General features: G+C 47.6%; 1 protein-coding gene across 1 annotated transcript; it reads left to right on the forward strand.

Annotated features, from left to right (window-relative positions):
• The first annotated feature begins 842 nt into the window (after positions 1–842).
• Positions 843–17240, forward strand: CSUI_003733 (rna polymerase rpb1 c-terminal repeat-containing protein). Its single transcript, XM_068063928.1, has 2 exons — positions 843–10430; positions 11121–17240. Exons 1-2 carry the CDS (start codon positions 3969–3971, stop codon positions 16146–16148), a joined length of 11490 nt encoding a protein of 3829 aa, XP_067924094.1. The 5' UTR covers positions 843–3968; the 3' UTR covers positions 16149–17240.
• The last annotated feature ends 5479 nt before the right edge of the window (positions 17241–22719 follow it).

A 22719-nucleotide genomic window follows, 5' to 3' on the forward strand; every position in this document is an offset into this window, starting at 1 on the left:
GGGGGGGGTGGGTGTAGGAGTGGCTAGTCATTCTGCTCGTGGTTTGTTTTGTAGAGGAAAGAGATCGACGCCAGAGATATCAAGGGATGAGAGAGAGAAAGAACGCAGGCTTCTTCTTCTTCTGTGTCTATGGCTATGCTATCTATGTACACCTTCATTCATGCGTAGTACTAACTCACACATAGCGCTCGTGCCTATTGGTATCTAGATCTATAGGTATCTTCGTACATACACATAGTAGACATCTCTATTCATATATCTTCATACATGCACATCTCCAGTCATACAAATACAGCTCTATTCTTCACACATACATAAGCCATGATGAAGGACAGGAAGACTCCTCCTAGCACCTTATGCTTTCCTTCGATCCTTTTGAAGGGGGTGACGAGCGAGATGAGATGGGGGTGGTTCTCTAGGCTTTGGGGGCTCGCTCATGCTTCATCTCTTCCCTACACCCCCTCGATGTCTGTAGACTGGGCGTTTCTCAGTCTCTTCTTCTTATTCTATTGAAGCAACTAGACCTTTGCGATAGAAGAGGGAAAGAGATGCAGAAGAAGAACAGCAGAGAGAGTGACTCCTGCTGGATAGAGATCGTAGACTTCTTTTCCTGTGTGCATGGTTTCATGAAGAACCAACCCGCCTCTCTCTGTCGTTCATCTCTGCTTCCCGAATATAAGCCGCATCCCATGTCTCGTACCACCCACTACCCACCCCACCCCCCAATTGTTCTGTCCGATCTTTTCAAGCGCGATGATAGATGAGAGAAGGAGAGAGAAGAAAGTCAAGAGAAAGGGAGAAAAGACACGTGGAGAATTGAAGAAAGAAGAAAAGGGCGAAGACTAGAACCCTTCTTTTCTTCCGTGAGCTAAGAGTCGCATGTAGAGATGTCACTTGGTGTGAATCTCTTCTTCCGTTCCCCCAAGAAAAGAGATTTTTAGAAGAAGGAATGAGAATGGAAAAGGAGAGAAAGAGAGACAGAGAGAGAGAGAGATGTAGATGAGCGAGCGAGTGCGTGCGTGACTGTGAGAATGCAGTGAGGGAAAGAGTGCGAGCAGAGAAAGTAGAAAAGAAGCAAGAGGTCTGTCTACACAAACTTTGCTGCTTACTGCTTATGATCGACTTCTTCCGTCTCATTCAGAGATTCATTTGAGAAGTGTCTTTCTTCCTTTTCTTCTTTTCTTTCTTTCTCTCAAGAGGAGAGAAGAGAGAAAGATTCCAGAGATCCCAAATCGATTCCTTCTTTCCTTTCTTTCTTCTTCTTGTCGGAGAGAAGAGAGAAAAGAGATAGACGAAGACGATAGAGTCGTTCATTCAGTCTTTCTATCCTATTTCTTCGCCCCTTTCTTTCTTCTCTCTTTTCTTGCCAAGAGAGAGGAAGGGGAATCTCTCAAGGCTTTCTTCTTTCCTTCTCATTCGTAGAATCTTTCTTTCTTTCTTTCTCTCTTCCTTTTTTTCTTCATCGTGTCTTTTTCTTCTTTCTTTTCATGCAAGACCAGAGAAAAGAAGAAGTTGGACGGGTGTTTCCCGGGTATCTTCCAAGAAAGATCTTCATCCCCCTCTCTCTCGTTCTCGTGTTTCCTTCGTTCTCTTCGTCTTTTCTATCAATCTATCTATTCGTCTACTTATCTACTCTCTTCTTTTACCCTTCCTTACAGTGTGTCGTTATCTGCAAAGATCTCTCTCTTTCTTTCTTCTGCTGATAGCTAGACCGTCTTTCTCTTTCCTTTCTTTCTATCTCTTTCTGTTCATCCATCGTCTCCCATCTTCTCTCTCTGGGTGTTGAAGGGCTTTTCCTCTTGGGTCAATCGATTAGAGAGGGGTCAAATCTTTTTCCGTCAGGAATGTCTCGGTGTGCAAGCGATAGAGAGAGAGAGAGAGAGAGAGAAAAAGATACCAAGAAAAGATCAAGAACGCTCAAAGAAAACATCTAGCGAGAATCTAACTGAGCCATATCTTTCTTTCTTCTACCTTCTCTCTTAACCTATCTCTGTTTCTCTCCATCCTCGTTTTTCTTTCTGTCTTTGTTTCTTCAATCGATCTCCCTCTCTCTTTCTCGCTTTCATCCCGTTTCTTTTTCTCTTTCTTTCGTGCTTTGATTCTCCTTCTCCTTCTTTTCCTTCTCGCGCGGAGAATAAAAGAAAGGAGAAGAAAAGAAGTGAAAGAGAGAAGAAAGAGATTCTCTCAAGTGTACGGAGACGAGAAAGAAAAAAAGAAAGAGAAGTAGCCGATCTCTTTTTTTGTTCTTCTCTTTCTTCTCCAAGAAAGTTCTTTTTGAAGAGAAAGAGGAAAGACTTTCTCTCCTCTCTCTTTCTTTCTATCAACGTATGTCTATATCTTTCGCTTCTTCCCGTTGGTCTTTTTTAAATTTCTTCTTCTTCTTCTCTTACAGCGCGAGGGGCACACACACACCTTTGGATTTCTTTCATATCTCAGAATCGTCTTCTTGTCTCTTTTCGTCAGCAGGAGGGAGGGCTTGCTCAATCATCAGTAACACATTCTTCTTTTTCTTTCTCTTGCTCCTCTTTTTCCTGGATCTTTTTGCGATCAAGAGAAAGGCTATTTCTCACTCGCGATTTCTTCTTCTTGCGTGTCTACTTCTTTTTCTTATCTTCTTGAAATAGCCGTAAGAAGTCGCCATTTCTTGCCTCTCTCTCTCTATCAGGGCGAGGCATTTCTCTCTCTGTATCCAGTCGGAAAGTGAAGAGGATAACTCTCCGCTCTCTTCTTTTCTTGCTTTCTTTTCTCCAGCTAGCTCGTTAAGATCATTGAGACGTTACACTTTCTTTCTCTCCTTTCTTTCTCTTTTGTCTCCGATCTTGTCGTCTTTCTCTCTTCTATGGTACCTCTTTCTTTCTTCTTTCTTTCAGTCTTCATTCATTCTCTCTTTGTTTGTTTCATTTAAATCTGCGGGCTTTTCTCTCCTCCTTTCAGGAGTTTTTCCCGGCTCGTTGTCCTTGTGAATTTTCTTCTCATTCTTATCATTACCAAGGCTTCTTTTCTGTCTTCCTTTTTCTCTTTTCTTCTTCTTCTTCTTCGACTTAGGAATTGATGACCGCAGAAAGAGCTGTGAATGACTTATGCTTCTGAAGGGAAGGAAGAAAAAGAGGGGGAGGGAAGAAGCAATCTCTCATATCAGTATCATCTCGAGGTGTACATACACCTCCTTCGCGGTCGTTTCAAATCTGGCCTTTTGGTCTTACCAAGAAGAGAAGGTTTTTTCCTTTGAGACACACACGCACACACGACTTCTTCTTCTTCTTGTCTTTTTTCTTTCTCTTCCTCCTCTTCTTGTGTCTTCAGAGAGAGAAGAAAAACGCAGTGTAGAACGACCTAGTAAGAGATCAGTCCATGCATCTATACCCGCACTCCACTCATTCACCTTGATCTTCCTTCTCTTTCTTCTTTCTTTCTCTTTCTTTCTTCTTTCGCTCAAGCCTTGTGTGCCATCTCCAGAGGGCCGTTCTTTGTCTTCCTCTTCTTTCTTCTTTTTCGGTTCGTTTCTTCTCTCTTTCTTTCGTCCATCTTTCTTTCTTTCTATCTCTCTTTATCTCCCGTCGTCCTCTTCTTTCTTCTTCTTCTTCTTTCTCCACGTCGTCTTTGTTCTCGTGTTAGGAAGACTTTCTCAAGTCAGGTTTCTCAATCTTCCTCCCATTTCTCTCTTCTCATTCCCTCGTCTAAATCTTCTCTTCTTTCTTCTCGTTTCTGCCTTTCTTTCTCTCACCCTCTCGATTGTATCTATCCTTCTTCATATCAAGGTTATTCCTCTTCAGATATTTAAAAGGGCCAGAGGCTCTTCTTTCATATCATCTTCTTCCTTCTCCTAAGAGACAATACCTCTTTCCTGTCTTTCCAACACTTCTTCTCTCTTGTCTCCATCTCTTCTCTTCTCTTCTCCTCCTCCTCTTTCTTTCTTTCTCTCTCTCTCTTCCTCTTTCTCTCTTTCTTTCTCCTACTTTTCTCTCGAGATGTCTTCAGTTGGCTGTTCTCTTGCATCTGACGAGAAGGCTGTTTCTGTTGTAATTGTTGAGGCTCCTCTTGCTTCATGCGTCGAGAGATCTAGTTGCCGTCCTACCGCTTGTCTTCCCCCTGAAAGAGAGAGAGAAGAAGATAACCCTTCTCGAGAAGAAGAGAGAAAGAAGGCTTCTAAATCTCTTGAGAATGATAGAGAAGGTGAGGAACTTCAGCAGAAGAGTGGAAAAGAAAAGATATACAAAGGGATTCGACCTAATCATGAAGAGGCATCTAAGCAAGACTATGCTAAGAAAGAAGGACATGTGGCTATCTATGCAGGCGTGGAGTGTTCGTGCTCTTCTTCTTCTTTCTCCTCTCAGAGGGAAGGCGAGAAGACAGGGGATTTGAGAGATGGAGAAGATTCTTCTTTGGTCTTCTTCAACAGAAGAGGAAAAGAAGAGAAGAAAAACCAAGAGGAGAAGAAGAAGAGTGACGGTGCTGCGGGAGGTGATGAGAAAGCCGTTGAAGGAGAGGTAGGTGTTGAAGATGAGGAGAAGGAGAAAGATGGGGGGAGAAGAAGAACAAAAGACGAGGAAGAGGAGAGGGAGAAGGAGGAGATGAGAAGAACAAGAGAGAAAGAAGAAGAAAAGGAAAGAAGCCAAGTCGAGAGAGAAGTGAACGGTGGGCATGGGGATTATCATTATCCGGGATCTGAGGTGTATATACACCTCAAGTGTCCTCCAGATCGACAAGCGGACAGTAGTAGGGTCATCTCGGCGACCATCAAGGCGGATAACGAAGAAGAAGAGTTCTCTCAACGAGAAAGAAGAAGAGAAAATGAAACTCCTCTTCCTCCTGAGAATAAGCAGACTAAGAAGAAAGAAGATAAGGATCACGCGGTCGTCTCTTCATTCTCTTCTTCTTCTGCTTTTCTTTCTGAAAGAAGCAGACAAAACTCTAGAACTCTAGAGCTCTCTGCGTCCTCGTTGCCAGTCAGAGAGAAAGAGAATAGCCCTAGTAGTAGTAGCACTAGTAATGGCGACAACGCTCGTGAAGAAGAAAAAGAAGAAAATGATCTCAACCGTGTACAGCCTACGTCAGTCTCCACTCATCATCTCCTTCCTATCTCTTCTTCTTCCTCTTCTTCTTCTTTCTCTTCTTCTTCTTCATCGGAGTTGGTGAGATTTCTTGTGACGGGGCCTCATGAATGTCTGGAGTGTCTCGTGTCCTTTCTCGATTTCTCTTCTTTTCTTTCTCTGCTTTCGACAAGCCGTTCTACTTATTCTGTTGCTTCTACTCCTTCTCTTTTATCTTCATGCTGGAGGTCTTTCTCTCTTGTACGGAAAGTGTATCTTCCTCATCTCTCTTCTTCTCTCTCTCTTACTACAGTCTACTCACCCAAGACAGATCTGGGTGTTAACAACAAGAATGAGCCTAGCTATCACATGTCTCCGTATATAAGCCGATGGCTAGTAGATGAAAGAAGTCGGTTAGATGGAGGAGGGGGGATGCAGGGAGATAGAGGAGGAAAAGAAGAAGAGAGAAAGGAGATGGAAAACCATGGTGCAGAAGAAGAAGAAGAAGAAGAAACAAGAGGAAGGATGGTCGTGCGAGAGAAGAATTCGTCAAGGAGAAATGTGTTAATAGGAATGAGAGATTTCTTTTCTCTCTTCCATAAGTCATATCTTTCTTTCTCTCTTGCATCTCCAAATCATCAGATGACGGGCAGGAAAAGAAAGAAAGGAGAAAGAAATTGGAAAAGGAGAGACCAGAAAGTTATGCATGAGCCGTTAGCTTGCTGTGTAAGTCGGAGAGATTTCTTAAGATTAGGGAGATCGAATCGGGCATGGAAGACAGAGAGGTTCATCAGAGAAAGAAACTCGATCTTATCCACAGAAGAGACGGTAGACAGGGCTTCTATCATTACGGCTTCTCCTTATCTCTATTCTTCTACGTCTGTAAACTTCTCTATTGCACCTCTCTATCCTTCTTATTCTCTATTGCCATCCTACCTAAGAAAGTCGCTCCTTCGACAGAGTCAACTGCAAGATGCTGAGAATGATGATAGAGATTTAGCGAGGTGGATGACAAGAGAGGCGAGATTCTCTAAATCTCCTGCATGCGGTGTATATACACCTAAAGAGGAAGAGGAGGCGGAAAAAGAAGAAGAAAAGGAGAAAAAGATGAACGCAGACAACTATGTTTCCTCTTTGTCTTCATCTTCTCCGTTTCTCTCATTGGAAGGAGAACAGAGACAAAGAAAAGGTGAAGAGGAAGAAGAATGGCTGTCCCCTTACTATTTCTCAGAGTTGAGGAAGCACGGCTTCTTAACCGCAAGAGAAAGACAGACTCCAGGAAGAAGAGGAAGAGGAGGACAGTGTAAGGGAATCTCTTCATCTTCTTTTTCTTCATCTCCTTGTTATACTTATGCAAATTTCGCTTCCAAAGAAAGAAGAGAGATGAGAGAAGAAATCTCTATTCCCCCTCTCCTAACAGTAGGATCGAGGTGTATATACACCACACCTTTGTCTATCCCCAGAGGAGAAGAGCCCCGTTTCTCTTCATCGCCATCATATGGGGGTGTCTCCGGTCGATCTTCTCATCGGTTCACTCAAGAGTATTCGTCCGAACTTAAGCTTCTTTCTCTTCCCTCTTCTCTACATCTTCTTCATCCTGTGCCTCTTCTAGGTGGGAAATATGCGAGCAGGACCACGGGCGCACGAGGAGAAGGGAGTTTCTTCAAACAAGAAGCTCTCTCTTCCTCGTCTTCATCTTGTTTACGTGAAGGTGGTCTTTCGAAAACGTTCTCTACTTCGCGGGATTTCTCTAAGGGTAAGAGTCCAGAAGAGAAGAACGGGCAAAAGGAAGATGACGAGGAAGAAGAGGGAGAAGAAGAAGAAGAAAAGAGTTGTGCACGCGGCGGCGAAGGGAAAGGAGAGAGAGGAGTTTCTGATTCTTATCATGGCAAGAATGGATCATCATCTTCTTCTTCTTCTTGTCTCGATATGACGAACCAGAGAGCATCACGTCAGAGAGAAAGAGAGAGAGGCTATAAGAAATCGAGTGTATATCGCATGCATGTCTCATGGACTATGTGTGCACCTCATCCATTTCTATGGGCCCAGAAAATCTCTCAGTCAACTTCCAGTCTGCCCTCTCTCTCTAAATCAACGACAGCTGCAGTAGAAACGTCTTCTTCTCCTTCTCCTCTTTTACACGGGTTACATAGGGAAAAGGCAGCACGGGGTGTATATACACCTGAAACATCTTCGTCATGTCTTACCTCTCATGATGAAAAGAAAATTCCTCCTTCGTCTTCAGTTATCAAAACTCACCATTCTTCTTCGTCGTCGTCGTCTTTTTCCTCTTCTTCTTCTTCTGTGGCTTTCACAACGACAGCGCCCGTCTCTTCTACTTCAAGTGTATCTATCGCGCAGAAGAAAGGAGAAGAAGAGAAAGAAGGAGCAGAAGAAAAGCCGGATCTTCCCCCTGGTAACGAAGAGTGTGTCGTAGTTACTTCTTCTCTCTCTCCCGTTAAGCAGCCAGGTGAAGCGAAGAGAAGTGAGAGAGAGTCAGGTGTATGTACGGCACAATCTTCATCTGCTTCTCCTGTGAACAGTTCATCTGGATTGCCCCGGAGAAAAACCCCTGGAGGAGAAGGACGGCCAAGCCAGGGAGGAAGAGAAGGAAGAGGAATGCCAAGTGTCTCTTTCTCCTCCTTGACTATGAACCGAGTCTTCCCTCAGTATTTTCTTTGCATGACTTTGCATCCCCTGGATATCGTAGGCATGGAAGACCTCGAGCAGCAAGAAAGAGATGAAGAGAAAGAAGCTTATCTGCATGGTCCTTCTTCTTCTTCCTCTTCTTCTTCTTTCTTTCATGATAAAGAGGATCCAAAGAGTCGACCTATCATCTCTGTATCATCTCCCTCTTCTTCTGCTCCTTGTCTATCTTCACACCCGCTTTCTTCTTCTTCTTCTTCTCATTCTCCGAGTCTTGTAGAGGCGCACGAGAGCCAAGAGGGAGAGACGATGACGGAAGGACAGGAGAGAGAGAAGGAGAAGAAAAGTAGGGGGCAAGAAGAAGGAAAAGAAGAAACAGACTGCAAGAAGAGGAAGAAGAATGAGGGGGAGAAGGGTGACCAGGTATGGGGTGACGTGAAGGCGAAAGAAGAAAGTCTCTCGTTGGATACCCCATGTGAAGGAAGAAAACATGCAAGCATCTCAAGGAGACCTAAAGGAAAAGAAGAAAAAGAGGAAGGAGAAAGACAAGGATACAATTCTAAAATGACCTCCACTTCTAGTTCTTCTTCTTCCTCCTCTTCTTCTTCGTCCTCTTCTTCTTCTCCCACTCCTCCGCTCCACCTTTCAGATGTTTCTTTTCTGAGTGAAGAAAAGAGATGTCGCACAAATCCCTCTTCTTCTTCCTCTTCTGCTTCTTCTGCGTTCTCATATCGCTTCCATCCTGTTGCCTTATGTTCCTTGAGGCATGCGTCTCATTCTAAAGGGTCACAAGGGGTCTTGATGCCGCATGCAGTTGTGGGGTGTATCTTACCTGAGAACGAGACTCTCTCTATAGCGACTTCTCAGGTCTTCTGTAAGAATACTGATCTCCCCTATACCTCTATACATCATAATCCCATCCATCGCTCTTCACATCTTAGCAACTCTCGTTCCACCTCCTCTTCTTCCTCCTGTTCAAAAGATGAAGAAGAAGAAGAAGAACGGCCTGGTCCCCTACGTCAAGGAAATCAGTCAGCCGCTTCTTCTTCATCTCCATCTTCTGTCTCTATGAAAGATGGGATCGAAGGAGAGAGATCCCCTTCTGTACCGAGGAAAAGAGAAGAAGAGTCAGGGAAGAGACACGTCACTAGAACGCCTTCACCTTCTGCTTGTCGGTGTTGCTGTATGAGAGAAGGTCGATGTGTAAGTTTCACTTCAGGAGGAGCTGGGGGCTCTAGTATAATGGCATCTCCTTCCTCTTCTTCCCTTTCTTCTCGGAAGAATAAGAATCATAGAGATCATCTTCTTCTTCAATCTCCTTCTCTATCTTCTTCTTCTTCGTCTTCTGCCTTTTCTTCTTCTTCTTCTCTGCTGACTTATGTAGGTATTGTAGTAGCAGGGACGTCAGCAGGGAACATCTACGCCACGGAGCCGCCTTCCTGCCTAGTTAGATTCTGTACGTGTCGAAGCAACTCTTCTTATTCTTCCTCTCCCTCTTCTTCTTGTGCTCCATGGTGTGAGGATGATCAAGAGAAGAGTGAGAGGAAGAGAAGAGAAGATTGTGTTTCTTTCGTAGGGGGGAAGGAGGAACTCCTTGACGAAAAGACAAGCAGGAGAAGAAGAATGAAGAAGAATAGAAGAAGATTTCTATTGTCTCAAGTGGAAGAGATTGCTAGTCAAGGAACCCCTTTACGTTGGATAGGAAGGATATCATCGGCAAGCTCTTCTTCTTCTTCTCGGTCAGGGGGGGGAGGTGTGGATTTTCTTCATCTTGTCCCAGGTACTCCTTGGTCTCCTTCTTTCTCTTCTTCTTCTTCCTCTTTCTTGAATCCGAGCGAAGAGACGTGGAACGGAGAAGGTTTCTCTTCGTTGTCTTCTCAAGCGCGACCTCTCCGTGCAGAGGAGAAGAGAGAGAGAGACGAGGAATCTCCTTCTTGCCACGACGGAGGTCTCGCTAATGAAAGAAGAAGAGATAAGGCCAAGAAAGAGATGATCCAAGAGACGTCGTTTCAAGGAGATCTGAATCTAGCGTGGCATCTATGGAAAGATCATCTTGCTTCTTCTCTCTCCCCTGCGAAGATCTCTCCAGAGATGTTCCATCAAAACTCTGTCAAGTCATGTTCTTCTTCTTCTTCCCAAGCAAGACTAAGCTGCTCGTCGGCCTCTTCATTGCAAACTTCAGATTCTTTCTATCCTTTAGGAGATCGAAGTGAGGGAGAGGAAGACGAAGATGAGAGAAGAGAAATGTCTCTTGCAACAGAGAAGGCGAGGAAGGATCTATCTTGTGATACCTCTTCATCTTCATCGTCTGTCTTAGGAGGCCTCTTAGCAGAAGCTCTCTGGCTCTTTGCAGGGAGTAGTAAAGGAGAGGCCGGAGGTCTACGCATCTTTCGATATGACTGGAGATGTCCTCTGCAACATGAGTCTTCTTATTCATTTGACCAAGGGAGTAGGGGAGAAGAAGAAGAGAAAGCAGAAGAACAAGGAGGAACAAGGGAAAGAGAAGAAAGCTCTCCTTCTAATGTAGATGAGGATGACGAAGGATGGGGTTGGCCGCCCGTCGATTCTTCTTCTTCTTCATGCTGTTGTTGCTGTCCGAATTCGTCTTATATTAGGAGAAAAGGAAGTGGTGGTGGATGGCAGTGTATGTACACCGTAGCAGGTCAATTTGATTTTCTGACGCTTGATCTGCAATGGGGCGTTCTAGGCCTCACTACGCCAGTCGACTCCAAAGTGATCTTTCTCTCCTTTAAGGTAATTTCGAGAAAAGAGAGAAAAGACCAAGAAGAAGGAGGAGACAAGAGAAGAACACGCTCTTCTCCTTCGCCTTTTCTTCTTTCTCGAGTTGTCCTGTCGTCTATGGTGTATGTGTGAATACGGCAAGGGCGCAGCAAGAGCTTCTTCTCCGCTCTTCATCCTCTCTCTTCTTCCCTTCACACAACAGTAAATAAAAGACCAAAGAGAGAGAGAGAGAGAGATAGCTAGATAGATAGCTAGATAAAGATAGATTAAAGATAGATTAGAGGTTGATAGGTAGATGAAGTATCTCTTTGGTTGGTAGAGAGAGAGGGAGGGTGTGTATGGGTATGGAAGATGTATGCTTCCTATCGTTACTGCAAACAGAGGAGAAGATTTCGGCTCGCCTTGCTGTCTTCCTCTCTAGACGTCCTGATCTCTTGGGTGACATCTTCATACATCCTTCTCTCTCTCTCTTCTTCTCTCTCCCTTTCTCTTTCTGCCGTCCTCTCTCTTTTCTCATTTTTCTGTCTCTACATAGATGCAAGAAACACGGCCCCTCCACATACAGAGAAGATGGGGGTTTGGTCCTTCGTCTACCTCTCCACTACGTCCTAGCTCCATCCGTCACCAAGTTGCCGCTGTTCCCCCCTCATTCCTATCATCTTCTTTCTTTCTTCTTTCTCTTTTGTTTCTTTTCTTTCGCAGAATCTTCTATCTCACCATCGTCTTCTCCCATCTTCTTCTTCTTCATCCTCATCTCCCGAATCTTCTCTATCTTCGTGTTATCTTTCATGTGACCTTTCTCCGTCTCTTTTGCTTTCTCTTTCACGAGCCTACCTCTCTATTAGGCCCGTCCCTATAGAAGGTTTTCTTCCCCTTCCTCTACCTTACATATCGTCAGTTCTTTCTGCACCCCTCGAAGGCCAGATCAGCCAAGTTCTCGTGGGATCTTCTCCCACAGCTCTCGTGCCTTTAGGAGGAGGTCGATGGGCTGTGGCTGTAAATCAAGCTCTTCGATTGATCGAAGTCGATCTGCCTCTCGATACAACGTCCTTCTCTATCGAGAATAGGACAGATCTCTTTCCTGAAGAAGATGAAGAAAGTGAAGGAGAGGAAGACTCTGACGAAGATGGTGGTGTTCAAGAGGGAGGGGGGGAAAGAAGAAGAGGAGGAGGTGATGAGAGAGGAAGATCCACATCCATGAAGAAAAGCGGAGGTCGAAGTCGAGGGTCGCATGCAGAACAGATACGTAGGAGAGCTCTTGGAGAGCAAACAGGAGGGGGAGAAGTCTCAAGCGTAGGAGGAAGAGGAAGAATAGACAGGGGAGCATCTCATCTTTCTTCTTCTTCTTTGCCTTCTCTAATTCCACCTCTTCATTGTAAGTGTGCATGTGTGTTGAACGGGCATCAGGCCCGTATCTATCGCTTAGCATATGATGGTTGCCGGCGTCTTGTGTCTGTGGATTTGAAGGAGGTACTTATTATTTGGGATGTCTTAAGACAGAAGAAACTTCTAGGCATTGATTTAAAGATCTATCAGCCAGCCTCATCCTTATCTCATTACGGAGAGTGGTCGGCAGTCTCTCCCCCATCTCTCTCTCCTGCTCTTCCCTATTCTCTCATCGAAGGAGGAAGAGGAAGAAGGCCTACATCTACACATTATATGTCACGTTCTTCATCTCTTGAAGCTTCTCCCTCCTCTTCGTTCCCCTCTCGCCCTGGTGTCTCTTCTTCTCGTAAGAGTCATATGCTTGGAAGAGGCGAGAACGAGATCTCTCTCTCTTTATCTTGTGAGAATCTCCTCTCTCCTCATCTCTTCACGTCAAGAAGAAGAATCGAGGCGATAGAAGAGGATGTAGGGCGAGGAAGTCCTCTTCTGAACTCTTGCTCTTCCTCTTCTTCTTCTCGGGATCATTCTCATCCTTTTCTTCTTGAGTTTCATCGCCAGAAGCCTCTCTCAGGTGCGGAGACAGCGGCCCTAGCCGCCGCAGCTGCTGCAGCGGGGAAAGTGCGAGGGCCGGCAGGGGGGGGTGCCTATAAACGATCTTTATTGCGGAAAAAGGGAGGAGAAGAAGAGGAACACCGTCTTCCACATCAAAGAGAAGGAAAAGGTAGAGCAGAAGAGGATACTAGTAGTATTAGTAGTAGTAGAAGAAGAAGTCTAGGGAAAGGAAGAGGGGGCAGAGGAGGTAGTAGTAGTAGTGGTCATAAAGGAGCTAGTTTGTATCGAAATCATGGGGTAGAAGAGGAAATTCATGCAGCCACAGCAGCAGGAAGATTACTAGGGAGAGAGAGTATCATGAGAAGATGCTGGAGATTAAGCAAAAAGAACCATAGTAGCCTAGGAGGAGGAGGGGGAAGAGGGGGGGGTGAAGAAGGACGGCAGCAGTCTCATCATGAAAGAGGAAGGAATGGCATTGGTGGTGCAGGCCGAGGTGTCTTCTCGAGGATTTTTGACGTCGATTTCGTCGACTTCCATGGAGATTCAGAAGAAGAAGATCATGAAGAAGAAGATGAGGAGGAGGAGGAGGCCTTACTAGCCTCTACTTATGGTGATGGTCGTGACGGTCACGTCTGCTGTGGCTCTTCAAGAGGAAGGTCTCGAGAAGAGAGAAGACACGGAGACGTTTGTAGGGAAGAGGATGTAGTTGGAGAACAAGAAAGAGAAGAGAAAGATGCTTTAGAGAGATATGGAGATGAAGAGACAGAGAAGGAGATACAAGGAAAGGACGACGAGAGGATGATGGTAAGGGGGGGGGGAGAACAAGCAGATGAAGGTGAGGAGAAGAAGAAGAAGCTCCAACAAGAGAGGAGTCATGAATTCTTATCTTCGTCGTGTCGTGACGCACTTCTTTCTTCGTCGCAGGGCAGAGTGTCTTCTTCTTCTTCCTGGCCTACTCCTGCAGCGGCCGCAGCGACTCGAGGTCCTTCTTCTTCTTCTCCTCCATCTCGTGAAGAAAGGGATAAAACTTCTCTCCTTTCAGATGAAGAAGACAGAGGGACCCTAGACTCCTTCCTCTCCAGGAGTCATGAGAGCTTCATCAGCAAAGGGGCTTCTTCTTCTTTCTCGTCTTCTCCTTCTCCTTCTTCTTGTTCTTCTTCACCCTCTCCTGAAATCCAACCGAAGAGAAGTTTGGAGTGCTCTCCTACGAATACGCTTCTCAGCTCACCTCTAGATAAAGACTCTTCTTCTTCTTTTCTCCTTCCTCGTGGTTCTCCTGAAGGAAGAAGATTCCCTTCAAGTAGCCTAGGCGGTCTACACGTCGATGCGCCTGACTATAGCGATCACTTTCCCCCGCTTCTTTCTCTCCCGCCCCGTCTTGAAGCCTCGAGAGCTCTTGTCCATCATGAAGAGAGAGAAGAACTTTCAGGAAGAAAGCAAGAGGAGAAGAGAAGGAAGAAGAAGAAGAATGAGAGAGAAGATGAAGAGAGGAAGGGGGCAGGGGGCCATTTCTCTCCCCCAAGGAATAGGGAAGGTTTTCATGGTGTTCTTCTCAACAGAAAGGCCGTTGTGTCTCATGAGGGAGAGGAAGAGGGGGAGAGAAAGAAGAACAAAGAGAAGAAGAGTGATCTCTCGAGAGATGACTTAGAGACACCGAGAGAGGCTGATCAGACAGAAATGCCGAGAGAAGAAGAGATGAAAGGACATGAGACAGATAAGGGAAGGAGAATGTTGTTCTCACATGCCAGGAATGAGACTGAAGAGAGACTGCAGGATTCTTCTCCTTCACGTCTTCGTTCTGCTCATCAGCAAAACAGCAAGATGAAAAGAGAGGGAGAAGTCTGCAAGAAATCTCAGGGCAAGGAGAAGTCTTCCTATGAAGAAAGAGGAACCTCCTCCTCTCAAGATGCAGCTTTCTTAGGGGGTGACACAGATGTTTCTACTACCTCTGCAACGGCTTCGTCTTCTTCTCCTTCATCGTCATCTTCTTCTTCTTCTCGCCCAAGTAGTACAGGATCGAGAACGGTCGTTATCTCAGGGGGAAAGGGAGAAGAAGAAGAAGAAGAAGACTTGAGGGAAGGTCGATGTACACAAGAGGAGAAGGACAAGGAGAGGGCGAGCCCTTCATCTCTTCGATCCAAGATGACGTGGGCTCAAGCCGTGGCCTCTACAATAGGAGGAGAGGGAGAAGAGAAAGCTTATCCTTCTCTCTTTCCGGCTCAGGCCTCCCATACTTTCGCGGCTCGTGTCGCTGCGACAGTTGCTGCGGCGGAGGCTGTATGTGAGATGGTTGATCGCGATTCAGCAGAGGCTCTGAAGGCGACGGCTGCGGCTTTAGGAATGTCTGTTGACCAGCTGTATCTACAGCAGATGGTGGAGTTGAATCGGGTAGAAAGTCTTTATCGACGTCAAAAGGACACGAAGAGCAAAGGCTTCAATCAGGTGAGAGGAGAAGACGCAAAAGAAAAGGAGAAATTAAAGTCAGAAGGAAGGGCAGGGCAAGTTGAAGATGCGATGAATGGAGAAGAGGAGGAGAAGAAGAAGTTACCGTCATCTAGGGTTGACGTAGAAAGACTAGAAACGAGAGAGCCCTCTTTAGATCATGAATCCATTGAAGTTTTAAAGGCATCTGCTGATGCATTAGGAATGTCTTCACCTGATGAGCTGTATATACAGCAGAAGGCTATATGGGATCGATTACAAGAGTCTCGAGGGAAGTCATTCTTGAAGGGAGAAGATCATGAGGAGGGGGATGGAACCCGAGTAAGAGAGGAGCGTCGTGCTTGTCTCTCATCTTCTCTCACAAGAGAGAAAGAAGGCATGAAGAAAAGGCTCGAAGAAGACGAGAATCGTGAAGGTCTACCTCCATCCGTATCATCACTACCTTCTTCTCTGTCCAACGTTCATGCGCCTATGTTGAAAGGAGAAGCCCAATCTTTAAGAGGGAGAAGTCGTGAGAGAGACTTTCTCCAAACTGAAGAAGGAGGAAAGAACTTAAGCCCCACAAAAGAGAAGATGGAGAAGAGGCATGATGACCATCACAATGATCTTCATGCTACTAGCCATGCACAGCCTCATCAATCCTCGCATCCACTATGTTCCTCTTCTTCGGCTCCAATAGATGCGAATAGTAGGAAAGACGTCCCTCATAGTGACAGAAGTGTCGATCAGAAGGCTCTTTCTCAAAGGACAGAAGAAGAAGAAGGAGAACAACAACTTCCTCGTCATCTTGACAGGTGTCAGCAGCGAGCTTCTCTTATCTCAGATGTCATGCATCATGATACTTCCACAGAGAGCCAGAGCGTCACAGGCAAGAGCAGAGAAAGCTATACTGTAGCCACGACACCGGGGAGGGGAGGAAAAGCACTAGGCAAGACATCAGGGGTGGGATTACGAGGAGGGGTGAAGCTCTCTCAGTCGTCTTCTTATTCTCAGGGGAGATCTCATATGATCGGCCTCCTAGGACGTAAAGGCTTTGTATGGAGGCAGGGCCCCAATAGTCAGGCTCGGCATATAGCAGCTGTATGTATAGGAGAAACCTTTCTAGGTCTTCTCTATAGAGAGTTAAAGACCTGGCAGATCTGGTTCTTCGAAGGAGAAGGTGATCTAGGGATAGATGATGACGAGGATGGAGAGGTTGAAGAAGAAGAAGAAGGTAATTATCAAGATGATAGAATTCATGAGGAGGAGAAGAAGAAGAGGAATTGTAGTGGTCGTCACGAGGAGATAAAGAGAGCGTCACGAGAAGGAGATAACAGGAGAAATGGATGTAGAGAGATTTGTCATGTATGATGAGACCGTGAAAAGATTTCAAAGGAAATAGGAAGTAGAAAGACCTGAGAGAGATCAAGGACTCTGGAGAGCTGCATGGAGAAAAAAGAAGGACGTAGGTGTTTTTTTTCGTCTTCTTCTTCGGTATCGAGTCATCTTCGCCAGGAAAGTTGCTCGAGCAACTTCCGTCACCAACATGTCCGTAGCTGGAAAGGACTTCCCGTCGTGTGACCTATTTGAATGAAGGAAAGAAGGAAGGAAGATCTCTTCGTGTATGTATGTACGTCTATCATGTCCTGTACATAATGAATTATTTGGATGCTTCAGAGATAGAGAGAGAGACAATGCGCTAGGTAGAGGTGCCTTTCTCTCTCTCCCGAAGCAATATAGCAGCACTAGGTAAGAAACAGCCAATTCATGGATATAAGTTGTTTCTTCAGTTGCATATGAAGTGAATGTATTTCAGTATGATGTAACTCATGAAGCAGGTGTGTACATTTTGTTTTTGTCTCTGCTGATTGGATGAGAAGAAAGGCGGGTGAGGACGACAGAGACGGAGAGAGATAGATAGAGACAAGGTGGGTATTTTGGGTATTGAGTTTTCTTTCATTTGATATGAACTTTTCCGGCTGCTTCGTTTGAGAGGACGCCGCATGCATGCAAAGACAGTGTCATTCTAACCGTGTTCTCTTTAGTCATTCATTCGTGTAACTCGACCTCCTTCTAGCTGGGCGAAGGAAGTGCGGGTGTAATTTTTTTCTTTCTCTATGCGAGTGGCCCACCCCTCGATTTTGGTTGTTGGTGTGCACGCTCACAGCAGGTCACTTACGCGTGTGTCCTGGTGTACATACACCGGAGATGTCCTGCATGTCAGTCACAGGCAGTCATCGTAGTGAGGCGGCGGAAGAGGGGGGGAAAGAAAGAGAGATACTGCGCTCTTGTTATCGAGCCCAATAGCAGTGGCCAAATCTGTACATACAGACTGATTTCTGCTCTTCTTGCCCCGTCTCTTTCATGGTTTGTGTGTTCAAGAGGCATGAAGTGGATAGACAGAGACGGTGTCACGAAGGGGAAGTTTTCTTCCGACTTGCCTCTGATGTGCCGAGGACACGATTTAGTTGGACGGACCTAAGTTTTTTCTTTCTTGTCTCTACCTCGTTCAAGCTTCTCAGCTGACTAACAGGAGGTTCTCGGTTTGTTAGTCGTGGGGTTTGGTAGGAACTGACACGGGTGGTTGATCACCGTAAAAGGGGAGATTGCTATCCAGCTAGTCAGGTATCTCTCACGGTATAGAAGCAACGAGTTAAAGAAGAGCTGCCCCGGTCCGACTTGCTTTCTTCCGGTGGTGCAGCAGTCAGCAAATGGGGAGAAAAATAGAGAATACAACTGTTGAGACTCGCCTACGTCTTTTCATGGGCTTCGTGGGGGTCAGCCGTATGAAACAGCTGCCTACTGACCTCACGCGTTCGCACGTTCATGCCAAGGTGCTGTGATTGCATGCGTCCAGGTCCCCGACAGAGTGGCAGGCCGGCAGTAGAAGTTCATTGCAACGTAGGTGATCAGTAGTTTTCATTGAGGTACCTCAGAACACTGCATAGCTTCAACAGTATTGTTCTTCCTGTTGTGAGCTGGCTAGAAGGCTGCCTGTACACCACGCAGGCTCTGTCGAAGGATTGTTCCCGAGCAAGATGAGGGCTTAGCCACGGTCATGGCAGAGTTTCTGGTTCAGAAGTTTGTGCTCAGAAACACGTTCTCATTACTCGGTAAGAGAAAGCTTCTGACTTCCATTCTACTCCACGTGGGACGGAGGCAGCAGAGGACCATGCGATGCTCGGAGAAATGCTGTAATTCAATCACTTTCACTCCAAATAGACCGGAAGAGGCTTCAACACGCGCGCCTGAGTCACTTGGACGGGCCTCTGTCACACTGCGCACTAGGTGGGCATTAAGGCGTTCAAATGTCTGATGGTCGACACCCCTGAAGTAGACGTACGTCAGTGGTGCCAGCGTGGGTGCGGGAATGCGGTTGGGTACAGAAAGCGAACCTTGAGTTCTTGTGATTGAAGAGGCATGCCTTCGCATCAGCGTAAGGTAACAAAATCGCCGACAAGCCATCCGACCGCCATTCAAGCGATTCACTGAGGACAACTGACAACGCTCGGAAAGGGATCTCGGTTTTCTGTGTGGCTATATACTAGAAATGCGCAGTTAGTTCGTAACACCAGGTACTGGTGCGATAGATAGCAACAACAGATGATTCGGTGCGAGTTGTAACTGACCGGGTAATGTCTTCTCGTTGTTGACAGACGGGAGTGGGATGAACTGCCGCTTGATTGTATACGAACGCGGAGACGCCAGGACGTTATGGTCGAGCTTCCTCACTCGTGGCGCTATAGTTGGCTAACTGAAACCCTGGCGTGTCTTCTGGTCGTGTCGGCACAGTCTGCCATTCAGGCCCCTAATTTTGTTGCGTGATTCAGTAGGGTCGGGTTCCTTTACTGAGAGCTGCCTTGCGCTTCGCTGACAAAGATGGTGAAGATCGCGACCGTTGTTGTTTAGACTGCTAGAGCGATGTACATCGTTAGGGGACTTCACTTCGAACTACATGGGCTATCCACATGAAGAGTTGGATACACTTCCGTGGCACCGCAGTACCACTGGGGGAGGCTATGCAACACGGGAAGATTTGTGCCAGGTTCGCCGTTCCTTTGCCGTGCTCTCTAACTACAGCACACCTTCTGGGGTTTCTGTGTGCTGGACGACTTTCCCGGAGCTTCTGTATCACACCACTACGGGAGACTGCCTCCTTTACAGTAACCTGACGGGCAAGGCGACTGCCTAAGAGTCCTCTGCATAGGCCTTTGTGGTAGCGGCGTGCTAGGCGGAGCCAGAGCCGTTTCATAACGACTCAGGCTGGACACTCTTGGCCTTCCCGGAAATATGCGAGCAAAGGTAGGCCCTATCTAGGTCCCTCCAAGCGAAACGCAGTCTGTCTAAGCCATCCGTCGCTCCGCCATCGAGAGCTGGGAGGTTTCTTAAGGGTGTGAGAGCTTAACAACGTTTCGACGCTGACTCAGCCGTGTCATCGTTACTGTCTGCGCGTCATCTGCCGTGTCCTCGGGACCAAGACCGTCACCAGAGACGACAAATGAAGTGGATGTGACCGGGCCAGTGGAAAAGCAGCGCTCTGTAGGGCGACGGGCCACAGACAAGGAGCCTTTTCCTCCTTCCATTGCGGATGGCCATATCACCCACGTACGGGCCCGAGCTGCGCACATCCAGCCGTTGCATAGTGTGAGATGACCAGGACATGTAGAAGAAATTGAAAAAGTGTTGACAAACAAAGAAACAAGGGACAGGAAGCCTGGTCGCTGGTACCTCTCGCGTTCTTACAGACAAGATGTATGTTCCGACCCTGGAGTACATCGTTAAATGCAGATGCAGCACAGTCCAGGCCAGTGCGTGTGCAGCGACAAATTTCCAGTTGTAAGCGCACACGCACCATTCACCGTAAAAGCACCGTCCCCACGAAAAACTATCACTACAAAAAAACAAAGGAAGAAAGGCTTTGTGTCCATAGGGAGCAGCGTTTCTGAGTCGGAGTGCTTCTTTCGCAGCGCGGAATCTACCGGACAAGGAAGCCAAAGAGCGTTTAACCGATCACCTGTTCCGCATGGCCCTCCTCCGTCTTGAGGAGTGAGTCAAACAACGATACGACCCCTGATACCATCCACCCCCACACTTCTGCTGCTATCGTGTCAACCGAGTCAACTAGTTTGGAATTGCCGGTGTCCTCGGGATCATCAGCCATCCCTGTGGAATGTCCGCCCTCGCGTGATTCGGCCCGTTCCTCCGGGAGATTCTTCATGGAAGCTGATCGAGATACAGAACTACAGGGGGGAGTGAAGCAGCACGTGGAAGCCTTAGAAATGCTTAACCGGGCTTCAGGTTGTGTACTCTTGTCGTCTATAGTCGCGCTATCCTCGGACGCTTTCTTGTCCTGGCTGTGGGTGCTTGAACGCAGTCCTGTGACCTGGTCCGGTCCCGAGCTGCTGTGAGGCTCCCCGCTTTCAGCCTTATCTAACAAGGTGTCCAGGACACCTGTCGTTGTGGTTGGTTCGTTTCCTTCTTCGTGGCTGGTCTCACTTGGGTCGCTATCGTGAAGAGCTTCACTGCAGGACGTGCAATCTCCTGGCTGTACAAGCAGCGTATTGTTTTCTTCAGAGCCTGTTCCGCCATTCAGCTCGGCATCGAGATGCTTCGCGTCCTCTTCGCATGCTCCCTGTCCGGACGCCTCCGTAGCAACTCTCTCATCCTGGGAAGCAAGCTCAATTGGGAGCGTGCCCTGGTCCTCCCCGGAAGCGCAGGGGTCCCCGTGAGGGTGTGGAGGATCGGCCGAGATCAGCAGACTTCCCTTGTCTACGTGAAACGCCTTAGGCCCGACCAGCTGCTCAGGGTCTCCGTCAGGGTGCGCTGGGCAGCCAGCTCCGGAAGCGCAAGTTCCCCACTGGATACCCGCTTGCATGCCAGTCTCTGCGGTCTCCGTCCCTTCTGAACCTCGAGACTGCGGCGGGTCTTGTTCACTCGATTTTGGTGTGTCGTCTGTCGTTCCGGACTGCGCGGGACGCTCCTGCACTTCAGTAGCCTCGGAGTCCTTGTCTAGCCGATTAGGATCGTTGGCCAGCGGCGTGTCGGACTCCAGCAAGTCATCCAGACTGTGGAAGCTTTCGCTTTTGGCCTCCTCTATGGGGGGCAAGCAAGTGAATAACCGCGGAGTAAAAAACTCTGGGGCAGTCTCCAAGCTGTAGTGCGACTCATGATGAGCGTCGATTCCCCTCCCGTCGCACTCGTCTTCTTCGCTACCGTGCAAACTGGTGCTCGTCGAATAACCCAGTGGAGAAAGGTCTTTCGGCTCTTGGGCGTACTGCAGCGGGCACCTGTCGTCCAGATCGTCCTCGTTGCTCTGCTGGTCAGAGATGCTTGGCGTATCGGGCGACAGCTGATCCTCGAGATTTTCCTTAACACGCCTCGTCTGCATACCTCGAAGCCTTGACAGTGCTTCTCCAAGTTTAGCGCTCGCACGTGGGAGTAGTCTAAGCTTGGTTAGAGACCCTTGACCCAGAACGACATCCTTGGCGGCGCGCTCGCCTTTGTTGGCACGAGATTGTCCGACACTCGACTTGCTTCCCCGGAGAAGCGAGTAACTCTTTTTGATTTGGGAGCGGATGCTGTTGGGTCCTGCTCTTTCGGCTTGTGATAGGTTCGGACTTTCATCTTCGCTCGGCGGAGCCCGAGGCGAAAAGGGGTAACGCAGAAATCGAGATTTCGGCGGAGTGGTTGCAGCCCCGTCCTCCATGGCTGAAGTGAACAGTGAGATAATCAGATGTCTGAGAACCTGAAGGGATGAACTAACAGGCGGCACGGAGTGCAGATGCGAAATCCCACAGGCGGCTAAAAACTTTGTCCAATGAAGGACAAGATCAACACCCACACGATAGCTGGCAAGACCCAAGTTGTGATTGCTAGCTGTCCGGCAGAGCAGTCCGTCAGCGCCACGCGCATTTCGCTAGCTGCGGGACAATCTAGTCTTGGAGAGCAAGGACGCCCGTGAGATGCCTCAGGAAACGTACCGTCCGTGGGTTTCTGCTTTCTCCCCTCGCTTGCCGATCTGTCTCTCCTCGATGCACAACGCAGCGCCACTTCGCAAGTAGCTGGCGCCCGAATGCGATAGTCTGGTTGGGGGACGTGTCTATTTTCAGCTTACGCGACTTCCGTCGCAGCAGTTTGTACGAGGTTTCTACGAAGTGCGTATCTATATCGTCCTGAGACGAGTCTGAGCGGAGCTTCCCATCTCTCATCGCAAAGTGCCATGAGCCGGAGCGAGGGTGGTCCCAACCTTCACCCTGTCATCCCCCGGTGTGCCCAAGGCGTAATAAGAGCCACACATATCTAAAACCAGACACGACCAAACGTAAAGGGCCAGACCTGTCCTGAGTAGCCCGCCCCTTCCGTCCAGCGTCAGCGTCTTGGAAAAGCCTCCAGGAATGAGTGGGGCTTCCGGCCTAGGTTCTCGGAACGACACCGCTAACTGACTCCGAAGCGTACGTTTGGGCGGGTGTGGATGTGGAGATCTATTCTGAAGTGAGTCGGCCGTCCCTACACTCTCCCTGTAATAAGCCATGAGCTGCGTTCGCAACCAGCATTCCTCAGCGGACTCCGGGCCTGCGTGTGATCGAGTCCTAGGTCAGGCCCGAAACAAGAGAGTAACTAAAACGGGGGATTCTCCAGAGGTTTTACTCTTAGATAGTCACAGCAGGATCCGACTGTCGGTATCGATTGTACCGTGCTTTCGTGTGTAGAGGCCAAATGTCGAGTTGTGGAACTCGCTACGGGAAACTGATCCAAATCTGCAGCCTCTGTTCAAGGGGTTGACGAGCATACCCGCCGGCCCGGGCACACACACATCGAGGTGCCTTCAGTTCTTTTTTCGTATACTTTGGCTGTCGTTACCGTCTATAGATCAACACTATTGCATCCGTACAAAATGTCACCGTGTAAAGCGATCGGCTTTCTAGTCTTCGCAGCCGCTGTC

The sequence above is a fragment of the Cystoisospora suis genome (genome assembly GCF_002600585.1).
Source record: "Cystoisospora suis strain Wien I chromosome Unknown contig_1686, whole genome shotgun sequence".
NCBI classification, from domain to species: domain Eukaryota; phylum Apicomplexa; class Conoidasida; order Eucoccidiorida; family Sarcocystidae; genus Cystoisospora; species Cystoisospora suis.